This window comes from Scylla paramamosain, chromosome 4, assembly GCF_035594125.1.
Source record: "Scylla paramamosain isolate STU-SP2022 chromosome 4, ASM3559412v1, whole genome shotgun sequence".
Classification (NCBI taxonomy): domain Eukaryota; kingdom Metazoa; phylum Arthropoda; class Malacostraca; order Decapoda; family Portunidae; genus Scylla; species Scylla paramamosain.
This window is the reverse complement of record NC_087154.1, coordinates 21,136,476-21,151,578: the sequence shown is the minus strand read 5'-3', so window position 1 is coordinate 21,151,578 and position 15,103 is coordinate 21,136,476. Positions and strand designations below refer to the sequence as shown.

The 15,103-nt window shown below is 40.1% G+C and overlaps 1 protein-coding gene across 2 annotated transcripts in view; it reads right to left on the bottom strand.

Annotated features, from left to right (window-relative positions):
• Positions 1 to 15,103, bottom strand: part of LOC135099826 (cytochrome P450 9e2-like) — a 34,359-nt gene continuing 19,256 nt past the window's right edge. For both annotated transcript variants that reach the window (XM_064002398.1, XM_064002399.1), the window contains exons 3-7: positions 10,803 to 11,487; positions 9,782 to 10,000; positions 3,443 to 3,503; positions 772 to 962; positions 1 to 660 (exon numbers count right to left, since the gene is read on the bottom strand). In XM_064002398.1, coding sequence (XP_063858468.1) covers positions 494 to 660; positions 772 to 962; positions 3,443 to 3,503; positions 9,782 to 10,000; positions 10,803 to 11,487 — 1,323 coding nt within the window. In that variant the 3' untranslated portion in view covers positions 1 to 493. The remainder of the gene's footprint in view (positions 661 to 771; positions 963 to 3,442; positions 3,504 to 9,781; positions 10,001 to 10,802; positions 11,488 to 15,103) is intronic.

Genomic DNA, 15,103 nt, shown 5'->3' with positions numbered 1-15,103 from the left:
TTTATTTTATTGTTTATTGCATGACAAGGCACAAGCAATAAAACAAAAATTCAGTCATTAGATGTCTCTTAAGTGTACTATGCTATGATATTACCCATGATTATAAATAAGTGCTCTTCAACATAATATCACATGACACACACACACACACACACAGAGAGAGAGAGAGAGAGAGAGAGAGAGCGAGAGAGAGAGAGAGTTACATAGAAAAGCAGGCCACAACAGACCTTGCGGTCCTCACGAGGTGACCTGACCTAGGACTACTAAAGTGATTGTAGAAGAAAAGGACAGGAAAGCAGATGGCTCTCTCCCTCCACCCTCCACTCCCTCCGGCATAAACTGTACAGGAAAACAGGTCGGAGAGTTACAGGTCTCTGTAACTGTAATAATTTGTTTGTCTGATGAAGAAGCTGCTATTGATAAAAGGCAGAGTGATTTGCGGCTAATGTAGGTCGTGGCATGAGTTTTCTTGAATGCGAAATTGAATTCTGATTTATTCTGCCACGATCGGCTTTATCTTTATGTTCAAACCTTTAGACCTTAACAGACCACCTTGCGAGTCTAAGGCCATCTCCTCGTGACCCGGTGCCAACTCCAGCTCTGCCCCCAGCAACAGCTTGGCCAGCGCCACCTTGGCCTCCATCAGAGCAAACCGCATGGCTGTAAACACCAAAAGGAAGACTTTACTTACTGGTGTCCAGCAAAATTCTTGACTGAAACCAGGTATACCTTGACTCCTAAGCAGGTCAGTCACTTCTGAAAGGCCCTCACCTAAGCAGTTCCTTGGTCCCATCCCAAAGGGCATGTGTGCGAAGGAATTGATGTTGCCTTTGTTCTCGGGGAGGAAGCGATCTGGGATGAATGCCTCGGGGTCTGGCCAGTGGCGGGGGTCGTGATGGAGGGCCCAGATGGGCGCCTGCACTATGTCTCCAGGCCTGATGGTCAAGTCAGTACCAGGTAACCTGTGAAAACACAATACGTTTCATGTTGCAATCAATGGTTAATTGGTATATTAAAGGGAGCGTGGTGCTTTTCTTTTAATCAATCAGTTTATTTTTCATGAGTGAAGGAGGCTGGCAAAGAGCAAACAAAATAAATAAATAAATAAATAAATAAATAAATAGTAAAATAGAATAATAAATAAATAAATAAAATAAATGAGTAAATAAATAAATAACCGGTCACAAAAAGTAAATATTATTTTCAAATAGCTTCCTCTATAGAGGAGTCTTGATACTCCTCTTGAAATACTTCAAGTCGTAAGAAAGAAGAGAAAATAAAGAGATAAATCAGAGTTTACCAGTGTAGGAGATGAAAGAGTGAAGGTATTAGTTATCTAATGTACTATGTACTACATGAGTAGTGTACATAGTAAGAATGAGTATAGTCTTCTGTTGAGAGGCTACTGGATGAGGAAGGAAAGGCATGCAGTTATAGAAGAACAGTAAATAGTTAACATGTGAGAGGAAGACTGAACACCGAAATTCGTGAAAGCCGTTTTAACATGAGATTCCCCATGGAGACTTCTAGTAAAAGACAACCCTTGAACAAGAGGGGATGGATGCTTATTCCGAACAGATAGTTGGAAAAAAAAAAAGACATTAAACAACAATGTTTGCCTTGCCCTCATATACAAATTATAGGAAAACTGGAAGTTGGGCTCTCATTGCATGATCTTTTTTTTTTTTTCATCCTTGCAGAGTTCGTCATCTAGTAGATGGTAGAGTCGCCAGTATAAAGCTGGATGGGGGAAGAGGTTTATGGTCTATTTTATCCTAAGCGTTTGAGCGTTGTCCTTTCCGGTTTTTCCGGGCCTCCAACTCTACAAGGCTTATACCAGCACACGCCATATGTCAGATACTTACTACTTCAAAATTAAATAAAGTTGTAGTATTACACTGTAATCTTCCAAAAAGCTAAGTTAATGTAGTATGTGTCTATTTTTTTAGTGCTAACTGCGTTGTTTTTTACAAACACCACAATATTTGGCAGGGTTTCCTCCCGGCGGTGTCACGTCTCTTTGGACGACTCATTCAGGTCACACTGTCAGAGTGACCGTGTCACCGGTCACTTCCTCTCGCGCCGCGCGCTGAGAGAGAGAGAGAGAGAGAGAGAGAGAGAGAGAGAGAGAGAGAGAGAGAGAGAGAGAGAGAGAGAGAGAGAGAGAGAGAGAGAGAGAGAGAGAGAGAGAGAGAGAGAGAGAGAGAGTGTTGTGTGTGGGGGGGGAGCGAGGTTATCACTGACACAGGCTCTAGTTCGATAATTTGCCCAGCACAAGGTTTGGCAGCGCCCCAGGCCGGGAAATCCCTGGAAAAGACAATGCCTAAACGCTCAGGATAAAATGGTCAGACCATAGCTGAAGGCATTATTTATGTGTAAGAGGAGAGTGACCAATGTAGCAGAGGCCTGTGGGACACCAGCTTTAGTAGATTTAGGAGAACAATGACTGACTACCTCTAAAGCAGCAGAACAGATAGAGAGAAGACGAAGTAAAAAAAGCAGAAAGATTGACAGAGACTATGAGGGACAGAAATAAGTGACATGACATAGTTCAATAAAGGCTTCTGATATGTCAAAGGGAACAACAAAGGTTTCAGCGAAACTCCTAAGATAAGATGACCATGATTCAATTAGAAAAGAAATTGAGAGCGGCAGTGGGTCGTCCTGTACAAATTCCGTACACACAGAAAATTCTGTCTAGAACTGAACAATTCTGTGTCTGTTATTCCATGTTAGCTGCTGTGCGTGCCCCAATCTCGTTCTGGTGTTATAAGCACATCTTGTTCTCTGCCATACACGCCCTGACAGTGACTCGTAGGGACGCCGAGTGTGCTAACAGTGTTTCTATCCAACACTATGATAATTTAATTGATGTCCCACATAAATATCGTCGCCACGGACTCATGGTGCGAAGACACAATGTGGTAAGTGCAAGGCTTCGGTTAGGTTACCGGCCAATATGGCAAATCTCCCAGGCTGAGGATATGCCTCACTTCTCCACCTGCAGACTGTGTCACCTCGTCAATGCCAACACTCTCCAACATTATTGTCTCGCCTGCCCTGCAGTGAGAAACTTATTGCCGCAGGACCAGGATCTGATTTCTGTATGTAAATATCTCCTACAGGATGATCACTTGGACTTGATACTGATGAGATATCAATATCTTGGTGGCTGTTAATTGTACATTTAGTTTTTTCTATTTTGATATTTTGTGTGTGTATGTGTATTCTATAGGTTCCACTGTGTCCTGTGTGACACACTTCTATTTTGTACTTAATTATGTACTTTGTTTGACATCACTGGGGCGCAATAAATTTATCAAATCAAATCATGTTAAATGCTTAGCATGGAAGAAAGAAGAGGAGAGCAAGAAAGAAGATTACTTTTTGCCTTGCACTCCTTCATAAGAAGAAATCAAGTTACACCTGACTGGTGACATACTTGTAGGCCTTGGTACAATAACGTTCTGTGAACACTGCTGGTGGGTAGAGTCGGAGTGTTTCTGAAAAGAATGCAAATTGAATGTAAAAAGATATGACAAAATTCAGTGAATTAAAGAAATAGCTACATAAAACATAATATTTAATATCTTGTATATTTATTTATTTATTTATTTCATGCGCAGCGAGATAGAGAACAAAGAGAGAGAGAGAGAGAGAGAGAGAGAGAGAGAGAGAGAGAGAGAGAGAGAGAGAGAGAGAGAGAGAGAGAGAGAGAGAGAGAGAGAGAGAGAGAAGAGTAGCTGACATGTTCAACCTCTCCTGTTTACCATAAAACTTATTTAAATTAGAAGTTGTTCTTCACCACTTTATTTCCTTCACTCCCATTCCTTCCTGAAAGTTGAAATTAATAGAAAATATAGTTGAAGAGCGGCTCCCTCTCTCCTGGAATAATTAGATCACACGCAGCCCTCCAGATGATCCCACAATAATTTTCAGAACGTAAGGGTTCAGTTTGAGGAAGAGATGCGTGAGTAGGGACAGCATAACGCGGAGCGGGAGACAGATTTTCATCCCCCTAGCTCATCACTGTCACCTTCCCTCCGTCCCTCCTAGTTCCCTGTCATGGGCCTGGAGTCGCTGAGGCAGTGTAACCGTCCTTCCCACGTTAGGCCACTTAGGCGGTCAGTAGCAGAGCGGATACCAGACAGATCTGAGACGTGGCGTAGAGAGAGGCGTATAAATCTATATAGAGAGGGCATATCGAGTTTATACCTACGAGTGCGTGTGTAACGAGGGACGCTTTTAATTAATGAGTGCTATCTAGGCCCTACAGGAGGACATGATCAGGGGCCCGTATACATAAACACTTTTAACAGGCTAAAAGTACTTTTTAGTGACAAGTTTTACTTTTACTGCTAAAAGTTCCTTAAAAGTAATACATAATAACTTTTAAGACCTAAAATATCTTTAGTGGCTAGGAGTGGTGAGGGGCACTCCTAAGAGCCTAAAATTACTTTTAGGCGGCAGGATGACAGCCCAACACCTCAATTTTTGCCAAAAGGACAAGCGTCCTACGAGAATATAGTGATGCTCAGCTGATCGAGAGTTCTGCCTGCACTTGGTGACATTCTATATGTGATAGAACTTGTGAGGAATGCAATATGGAGTCGCACTTCAACGAGTAAGATTAGATAAAGGCCATAACAGATACAACGCAGCCGACCATCAGCTAAAATCCTTGAGGCTCCCGCACTACAAGGCATGTTTAGATTTATTCTCTCTCTCTCTCTCTCTCTCTCTCTCTCTCTCTCTCTCTCTCTCTCTCTCTCTCTCTCTCTCTCTCTCTCTCTCGTTATATCTATCTATCTATCTATGTATCTATGTATGTATGTATCTATCTATCTATCTATCTATCTATCTATCTATCTATCTATCTATCTATATATATATATATATATATATATATATATATATATATATATATATATATATATATATATATATATATATATATATATATATATATATATATATATATATATATATATATATATATATATATATATATATATATATATATATATATATATATATATATATATATATATATATATATATATATATATATATATATATATATATATATATATATATATATATATATATATACTTTTTTATATAGGAGGGACGCCGGACAAGGGCAAAAAAAAAAAAAGGCCCACTGAGATGCCAGAATAGGCTACGAAGCAGTGGTAAAAAATTGAAGGTTAAGTGTCTTGAAATCTCCCTCTTGAAGGAGTTCAAATCATAGGGAGATGGAAATACAGAAGCAGGCAGGGAGTTCCTGAGTTTACCAGAGAAAGGGATGAATGATTGAGAATACTGGTTAACTCTTGCATTAGAGAGGAGGACATAATAGGGATAAAACAAAGAAAAAAGTCTTGTGCAGCGAGGCCGCGGGAGAAGAGGAGGCATCCACTTAGCAAGGTCAGAAGAGCAGTTAGAATGAAAAAAAAGCATTAGAAAATAGCAAGAGATGCAACACTGCGGCGATGAGAAAGAGGTTAAAGACAGTCATTTAGAGAGGAGCTGATGAAACGAAAAACTTTTGTTTCCACACCGTCTAGAAGAGTGGTGTGAGTGGAACGCCCCTAGACATGTGAAGCATACTCCATACATGGACGGATAAGGCCCCTGTACAGAGTTAGCAGCTGGGGAGGGGGTTGTAAAAACTGACAGAGACGTCTCAGAACACCTAACTTCATAGAAGGTGTTTTAGCTAGAGATGAGATATGAAGTTTCCAGTTTAGATTATAAGAAAAGGACAGACCGAGGATGTTCAGTGTAGAAGAAGGGGACAGTTAAGTGTCATTGAAAAAGAGGGGATAATTATCTAGACAGTTGTGTCGAGTTGATAGATGGAAGAACTGAGTTTTTGAGGCATTGAACAATACTAAGTTTGCTCTGCCCCAATCAGAAATTTTGGAGAAATCAGAAGGCAGGCGTTCTGTGGCTTCCCTGCATGAACTGTTTACTTCCTGAAGGGTTGGACGTCTACGAAAAGACGTAGAAAAGTGCAGGATGGTATCATCAGCGTATGAGTGGATAGGACAAGAAGTTTGTTTTAGAAGATCATTGATTAATAATAGGAAGAGAGTGGGTGACAAGACAGAACCCTGAGGAACACCACTGTTAATAGAGTTATGAGAAGAACAGTGACTGTCTACCACAGCAGCAATAAAACGATCTGAGAGGAAGTGTGAGACGAAGTTACAGATAGACGAATAGAAGCCGTAGGAGGGTAGTTTGGAAATCAAAGCTTTGTGCCAAACTCTATCAAAGGCTTTTGATATTTCTAAGCAACAGCAAAAGTTTCACCAAAATCTCTAAAAAAACATGACCAAGACTCAATAAGGAAAGCTAGAAGGTCACCAGAAGAGTGAAATTGATGGGAACCAAACTGGCGATCAGATAGAAGGTTGTGAAGTGATATATACTTAAAAACCTTTCTGTTGAGGAAAGATTAAAAAACTTTAGATAGGTAGGAAATTAAAGCAATAGGACGGTAGTGTGAGGGATCTGAACGGTCATCCTTTTTAGGAACATGCTGAATGTAGGCAAGCTTCAGCAAGAAGGAAAGGTAGATGTTGACAGACAGAGCTGAAAGAGTTTGACTAGGCAAGGTGCAAGCACGGAGGCACAGTTTCGGAGAACAATAGGAGGGACCCCATCAGGTCCATAAGCCTTCCGAGGGTTTAGGCCAACGAGGGCATGGAAAACATCACAGCGAAGGATCTTAATGGGTAGCATGAAGTAGTCAGAGGTAGAGGTAGAGGAGAGGGAGGAACAAGGCCTGAAGCATCCAAGGTAGAGTTTTTAGGAAAGTTTTGAGAGAAGAGTTCAGCTTCAGAAATGAGATGGCAGTGGTGCCATCAGGTTGAAAAAAAAAAAAGAGGAAAAGATGAAAAAGCAAAGTTACTGGAGATGCTTTTGGGTTGGTGCCTGTTACCGCCGAGCGGGTGAAAGACCGCCGAGCGGATGAAAGTTGTTGTTGTTGAGCATGTGTATGCTAATTAATAAGATCTGTGTTATGAGAGTTGAAGTGAACTAGATGTAACACTAAGAAAACTAAGTCATTAGAGTAGAGATTATGGAAACTGAATTCATTATAGTACTTAATCACAGTAGTGAAGATGTGTGAGAGGAACTAGCTGTGGAGAGCTTAGCTGCAGAGAGGTAGTGAGAGTTGTGTTTACGTGGTAAAGTTGATGACATGGCGCGAAGGGTAGATAAGACACCGAGGGATCTCTGTAGAGGAATGAGTCACCCAGGAACTATTGCTGACCTAAGGGTAAGACGGGCAGACGTGAGGTGCCAAGGGCCAGCAGGAACGAAGCCCGGAGAGACTGATTCCTCTGTACCGCCACCGAGTTAGGGTGTGACTACTCCAGGAAAGATCGGACCTCTACAATACAGACGTAGGTGTTGATCGGTGACAGACCTCCATAAGACCCCAAACACGCGAGTTCCACATCTGTATTACGAGGGGTTGATTGCCCTAATTAGCATAATCCATGATTAGTGATGCATTATGTTGATACTGTATGTAATAGTTTGTAGTGCTACGAACGTCTTATGTTTATTATGTGTGTCTTCAGGTTTGACCGAATGCAATAAACGATTCGCGTCACCGTGTGGGTCTAAAATCCTTTAGCTGCCTCCGGGCAGCTACAGTGCCAGAAGTCACGAGGGGAGTTAGATCTTGAAAGATTTTGACACTTTCTATTAATGAAAGAGTATTTGGCTAGTTGGAGAAGAAACTTGGTATGATTCCGGGCAGAAATATAAAACGCATGAGACTGAGGTGATGGAATGCTTAAGTACCTTTTGTGGGCCACTTCTCTATCATGTATAGCACGAGAACAGGCTGTGTTAAACCAAGGTTTGGAAGGTTTAGGTCAAGAGAAAGAGTGAGGAATGTACGCCTTCATGACAATCTCTGTCACCTCTGTTATGTGCTCAGCACAAAGAGACGGATCTCTGACATGGAAGCAGTAGTCATTCCAAGAAAAATCAGCATAGTACCTCCTCAGGGCCTCACAATTGGCAGTGGCAAAATGCCAGAGGCACCTGCGCTTTGGGAGATCCTGAGGAGGGATTGGAGCAATAGGACAAGATACAGATTAGACACTGTAATAGGAGGAGCCCAAAGGAGAATATAGGGTGACAGCAAAAGCATAAGGATTAGAGATTAGGGAAAGGTCAAGAATGTAGGGCATATTTCCAGAACGGTCAGAAATATGAGTAGAGTGTTGCACTAGTTCTTCTAAATCATGGAGGATAGCAAAGTTAAAGGCAAGTTCAACAGGGTAGTCAGTGATGTGAGAGGAAAGCTAAAGCCAGTGGTGAACATTGAGGTCTCCAAGAATGGAGATCCCTGCAAAAGGTAAGAGAGTCAGAATGTGCTCCACTTTTGAAGTTAACTAGTCAAAGAATTTCTTATAGTCAGAGGAGTTATATGAGAGGTATACAATACTGATAAATTTAGATTAATAGTGACTCTGTAGTTGTAGCCAGATGGTGGAAAACTTGGAATATTCAAGAGCGTGGGCACGAGAGCAGGTTAAGTCGTTGTGCACATAGACTTAACATCCAACTTTAAATTGAAAATGAGGATAGAGGAATTAGGAGGAGACAAAAAAGGGGCTACTGTCATTTACCTCAAACACCTGTGTTTCAGTGAGGAAGAGAAGATGAGGTTTAATAGAGGAGAGGTAGTGTTCTACGGACTGAAGATTAGATCTAGGGGCACGAATGTTGCAGAAGTTAATGAAAAGTTGAGGTGGGTGTCAAGACACTTAGGGTCGATACCAGTGGAATAGTACATTTGTGGTCCCCTCCCCAGATGGGGACTAACGAGGTTAGTGTAACAGTCGCTATATTACTTTAGAAATTTGAGTGAAGAGTGTGTGTAATAAGGTATATATATATATATATATATATATATATATATATATATATATATATATATATATATATATATATATATATATATATATATATATATATATATATATATATATATATATATATATATGCGCCAAATTGCACACACATCCTTCACTTAAATTTCTAAAGGAATATGGCGACTGTTACACCAACCTTGTTAGTCCTCATCGGGGGAGGTGGGACTGTTCTTCTGGTGTCGACCCTAAGTGTCTTGAAACTCCCCAACTTTTCTTCAGCAACTTTTGCAACATTCGTGGCCCTAAGTCTAATTTTCAATATACATACATATATATATACTCGTATATATATATATATATATATATATATATATATATATATATATATATATATATATATATATATATATATATATATATATATATTGAATAGTCTTTTCACACACACACACACACACACACACACACACACACACATATATATATATATATATATATATATATATATATATATATATATATATATATATATATATGTATATATATATATATATATATATATACGAGTATATATATATATATATATATATATATATATATATATATATATATATATATATATATATATATATATATATATATATACATATATATATATATATACATATATATATATATATATATATATATATATATATATATATATATATATATATATATATATATATATATATATATATATATATATATATATATATATATATATATATATACATACATACACTGAATAGTCTTTTCAACAGTTTTGGTCAAAAAAGATAATTTTTACTTGATTACTCACATGCAAGTTCATAAAATAATATGAGACTCACCTTGGAGGCAGGCCTCAAGCAGCTTGGCTTCCATGATGCCCTGGTAATTTAATCCACCGTGCTCCTCCACCAGCTGCTGCACTTCGTCTCGGAGGCGCTGTTGCTGGTTCTTGTGCTTGGCAAGCAGGAAGGAGGAGAAGTCTAGCAAGGAGGCAGTTGTTTCATACCCAGCAATGATGAACAGCACGCTTTGTGCTATGAGACTCTGCTGGCGGAGAACTGCAGAAACAACAGTAAACTTTATATTATTAGAAGTACACAATGGAACACTCGGAGGAAAGTATGAGTAATGCATGTATACCACTGTAGGTAAGCGGGGAAATATGCCTGCATATACATCCTGCATGTGTTAGAGTGGTTTCTGCTTTTATTCCTTCATAAAACCCCACCCTATAGATTGAATTTTCTTTGACAGGGTTTTAGAATCAGTGATGAACTTTTTCTTTTGCGGATGTGTGCGTGTGTATTCTATTTTTCAATGTTTATTTTCTTGTGTTTGAGAAGTCCCTGAAACATACATCTTTGCTGCAAAAGATAATGTAGTCTTTCATCTGATAAACTACAGTGGATTTTACAGGGAATGGGCCTGCTGGAAATTTTTACTTCGCTAAATCTTGTACAAACTAACAAACTTTCGTCACAAATTTCCTTTTTTGGATTATCTTTTGTTGGTTTGCTCCTCATTCTTCTAAACCTGCCAGTACTAGAGTTACGCAGGGATCTATTCCACCGTCCACTCCCTTTGCACGATTCACTTGAACTCAGTTCCTTGCTCTTTATCTTAAGTGCGGCCCTCTACAAGATCTTCAGTTCACTTTAATTTATGACGAACCCTTTTGACTAAAAACTGATCAACATTATCACCCCTGAAAATTTTGGAGAGGCTCCCTGAAGAACCGAAGCCTCTTAACCAAAAGATCTCTAGGCTTCCCCAGACAATTTCCTCCCAAGAACTACTTCATGGGATGACATACCACTGTTATCATGACTGAATAAGTGACTACTCACGAAAAGAACACACCGTGTTTGCTGTTGGGATTGTCGGAACTGTCTCGTGCCTCTAGCAGCAGGTCCAGAAAGTCCCCACGCGTCTTGCCCGCCTCCCGAGCCGCCACTGTGTGCTTGACTACGTCCACAAAGAAGTCAGTTTCTGGAGGATTTATACTCACGCGAAGTGCTTTAAGGAGTCTGGGTACAACACCAAATGCTATAAATTTTGCAATTCTAAGAGATGACATTTCAAAAAATGCTTGTGCTTTGCGAGGGAATTCAGCATTTTCGTCCATCAGAGAGTTACTCTCAATGCCAAAGGCACAAGAAGCAATTGTGTCCATAGTGAATCGACTGAAGTTTTTCTTCATGTTTACGTGAGGGTTTTGTGCCGCTTGTTTCACTGAAATCTTAACAAGAATATCAGCCTTGTCGCACACCAGATGGAACATGCTTTTGATCTTGCCCGAGGTGAAGGCGGGAGACATAATAGCCCGCAGACTCTTCCACTGTGCACCGTTTACAGCCGACAGCATCTCCATCATCACCATATCTCTTTCGTGGACAGTCTTCATGTCAAAGTGCCTGCGATCCGCGAAGTGGTCAAAGTCCTTCACAAAGATGTGCTTCAGTATCTCAGTATCCCAGACCAATAGAGTAGGCTTGAAGAATTCATAGAAACCACACATGCGGGCATCATCGAACTTGTTGCGAAGCTGAAAAAAAAAAAGATAAAGTTCATCAATAAAAGTAAGTAAACAAGTATGTAAGCAGAACCCTAGTCTTACCTCAACAATAAGCAATGTAGGCTGAAATCATTCATTGCAGGTGTCACACGTCACGTCATAAATGCTCTAAGAAATCTAAAAAATGTGATGGAAGACAGTGTCTATGACGAAATTCAATATGCCGCATGTCTCTATCGCAACATAAATAACATCAATCCATGACTGTCCTCGACACCTGATACATATTTTGAATCACTTGAATGAAGTCACTGAGTGGATGAGGTAATGAATAATGAATAATAGCCACTTCTTATCTCACTAGACTGTGGCCAGCGGGATTATTTGTGCAGCGACACACCGCCCTCCCCTTTGTTTGTGAACAAGGTTTTATTTAACGAAGGGGAAGAGGACACTTGAAGACAGACGGATTAGGGTCGATATTTTGAAACTTTTCGTTTTTTCTCTCTCACAAGAACCATTTCCAAAGGCTACAGAATTGAAGGCGCTCTGGATGTTTTATTTTTACTAAACTCTCCGTAAAATAATGAAAACGCACTTGTAAAATTTTAATGGCTTCCACTAGACGTATTAAAAGCAATAGACACAAGATACCGACACGTTTGAGAACTATGTCTGTGTTGTGTTCACCGAGGTGCACAGCGTGTGGCCCAGCACGACACTTGTCTCGTGACTATTTATGAAAGGCATGATCTTGTTTAGTAGACAGTGTTCACTATGAATTACACTGAAAACTTGTTATATTGATCAAGCGGTCAAGTCCATAGAAGTAATTTTAGCTGACTGAACAAAGATGGTTTCTGATACAGCTTTGCTTTGTAATTGAAATATAGTGTTTTGTTATATTTTTCGCTCTTTTCCAAATACACATTAAGACTGATGGCATTCCTTTAATAACTGACAGCGTTTTATGCACATTCTAAGGATTCCATGAAAATGTGAAGGAAACAATACACGAATAGAAAGGTGACTATAGTCTTCTGGAAGAACGTTTGGGCGTTGGCTGAGTAGGGGAATTCCTCGTGAGCTGCGTTGCTGTGTCTCTACAGGACCAATTATCGGTTTAACACCTTGGTGGAGAGAACAGGCGACTCTCCTACCTCGTCTCTCTCTCTCTCTCTCTCTCTCTCTCTCTCTCTCTCAGTATTGTATGATTTTGTGTGTATAATTTTTCTTTAATTTATTTGTTTGTGGTAAATGTGTCGCATAATCTCCATCGGGGCAGAGCAGTTTTGTCTCACTGTCGTCTCACTCATATTAGTAGCTTTGGCTGATGGAGCTATTGGTCTGAAGGAAGCAATGGTAGGATCTCTATTGGCCTGCTATTCTAAAAATATACTTATTCATGTTGTAAATAAGTTCTTTCTCCCGTTTGTGAATAACACGCGAGCGCTTGGGAGCTTCTTTCATTGTGGGAGTGACCCCTGAGAGGCTGATCCACCCCTCTCTCTGCTCTGAGTCACCTGACCCCTACCGATAAGCAGTCAGGGTGCTCGAAGTACAACGTCTCAAATCTATGTTGTCAAATGCTGACATAAACCCAGACTATTTGTTATTCTAAAACCCAAACCATTCGTAGTATTGCATGGTTTGATGAGTAAGATAATCCAGTAGACACCTGCCGAAACGATAATTACTCCCAGTGAGGTATGAAGCACTGGACCAGGGGATGCTGTGAACTTATCATTAAACCCAGCTGTGACATCATTGAACGTTTCCCTTTGTGCCTTGCAACACAAGTAGGCAGTCACAGCCTGCCCTCTAAAGACAATTCTCTTCCTTCACACAAAATTATATGCACCTAATTACAGATACATCCTTCACTCAAAATTCAAAATTGAAAATTAGATATGGCGATTCTTACACTAGCCTCGGAATCCCCATCTGGGAAGGGGACCACAAATGTCCCCAGGCCGGACTGCTGTTTTAGTATCGACCCAAAGTGAAATGACACCCCCCTAAACTTTTTCTTCACTAACTTCTGCAATATTCACGGTCTTAGATCTAATTTTCAATCTGTAAAACACCACATCTCTACTAAACCTCATCTTTTTCTCACTGCAACACAGGTGTCTGACACAATAGACAGTAGTTCCTTTTCTATTCCCTCCTACTTTCTCTATCCTCATTTTCAATCCAAAACTGGATGCTGCGTCTATGTGCGTAACAACTTAACCTGCTGTCGTGCCCACGCTCTTTAATCTTCAGAATTTTCCACTATCTAGCTATGACTACAAAGTTACTCTCTACCTAAATTTATTTGTGCTGTATACCTCTCACCTAACTCCTTTGACTATGAGAAATTCTTTGACTACTTAATTTCCAGAGTGCAGAACATTCTCTCTTTCCTTTTGTGGAAATTTCTATTCTTGGAGACTTCAACGTTCACCACCATCTTTGGCTACCCTCTCCCTTTACTGACCATCCTGGTGAATTAGCCTTTGACTTTGCTATCCTCCATGATCTAGAACTACTGGTGCAACACCCTGCTTGTATTCCTGACCGTCTTGGAGATATGCCCAACATTGTTACAGTCATTATTCCTCAGCATCCATAAGTTAAATGTTTAATAGTTTTCTATTTGCATGAAAACGTGTAATATGCGTAAGTATCAGTATTCAATGCTATATTAAGCACCAAAGCCGATGCTCACTTGTTAGTAGAGTGTGGTTAACCCACTGGTCGCCTGCAGGCGTCACTCACAGCCAAGTTGCACTCAAAGACGGGCAGGATGGTGACCGAAGTAAATACTTTAATTTTGTAGTAAAATCTGATTGTCAAAGTGCCAAGTTGACTGCATGTATTGTTAATGAATATTGTAATATGCTGAAAGTGTTTAATATCAGTGTATAATGTTATTTTGTAAGAAATTGAGACCGAGAACTTGTTCGCAGTTCTTACAGTCATGCCTACCTCATTAATAAACGTCAGAGAGAGAGAACTGCCTTTCCTCGACCTTACGATAATGGGTGTGATCAATAAAACAGATCACCTGAGAGCCAATTGATGCCCAGCCAGTACAGCTACAATAAGAACTCAATCCCACAAGTAAGAACTCGACCTACAAGCAAGAAATTGGCTCGGTGTGTGTGAAATCGTAGCTAGAGTGAGTCACGGGATGAGGGGACACTGACATAAGCCTATAGGTTGACCTCTGAGGTGTCAGGGTCAGCTCTACCCTTGACAACAACAACTCCCTTCTACCCACAGTGCCTCGCCACCATTTTGTAGAATCCATGGTCACAGGTAAGAAAGTATAATTGTATGTGCACTGAATTGAGTAGCCTAAGTGAACGAAAATTACCCACAATTAGCTAGTATTAGTGGCAATTTTAATTGCTCTTTCAGTGTCTCAGTATTGACACAATTAAGTTGTTAGATATGTCTGATACTGAGGAAATTAATGCCATAGATGGTCTTAGAGAAGATGAGGATGAGCAAGTGGACAAGGGTCAAGCTTGTAATGAAGAAGTTAGTGTCAGGGGGCGAGTGCTGACCGACAAAGGAAGAAAATATCAAGTCAGTGTAGCCAAGGGAAGAGCAGAGTCCTGTAAGCGTAAATGGAGCAGTGTTACCAGCAAAATTA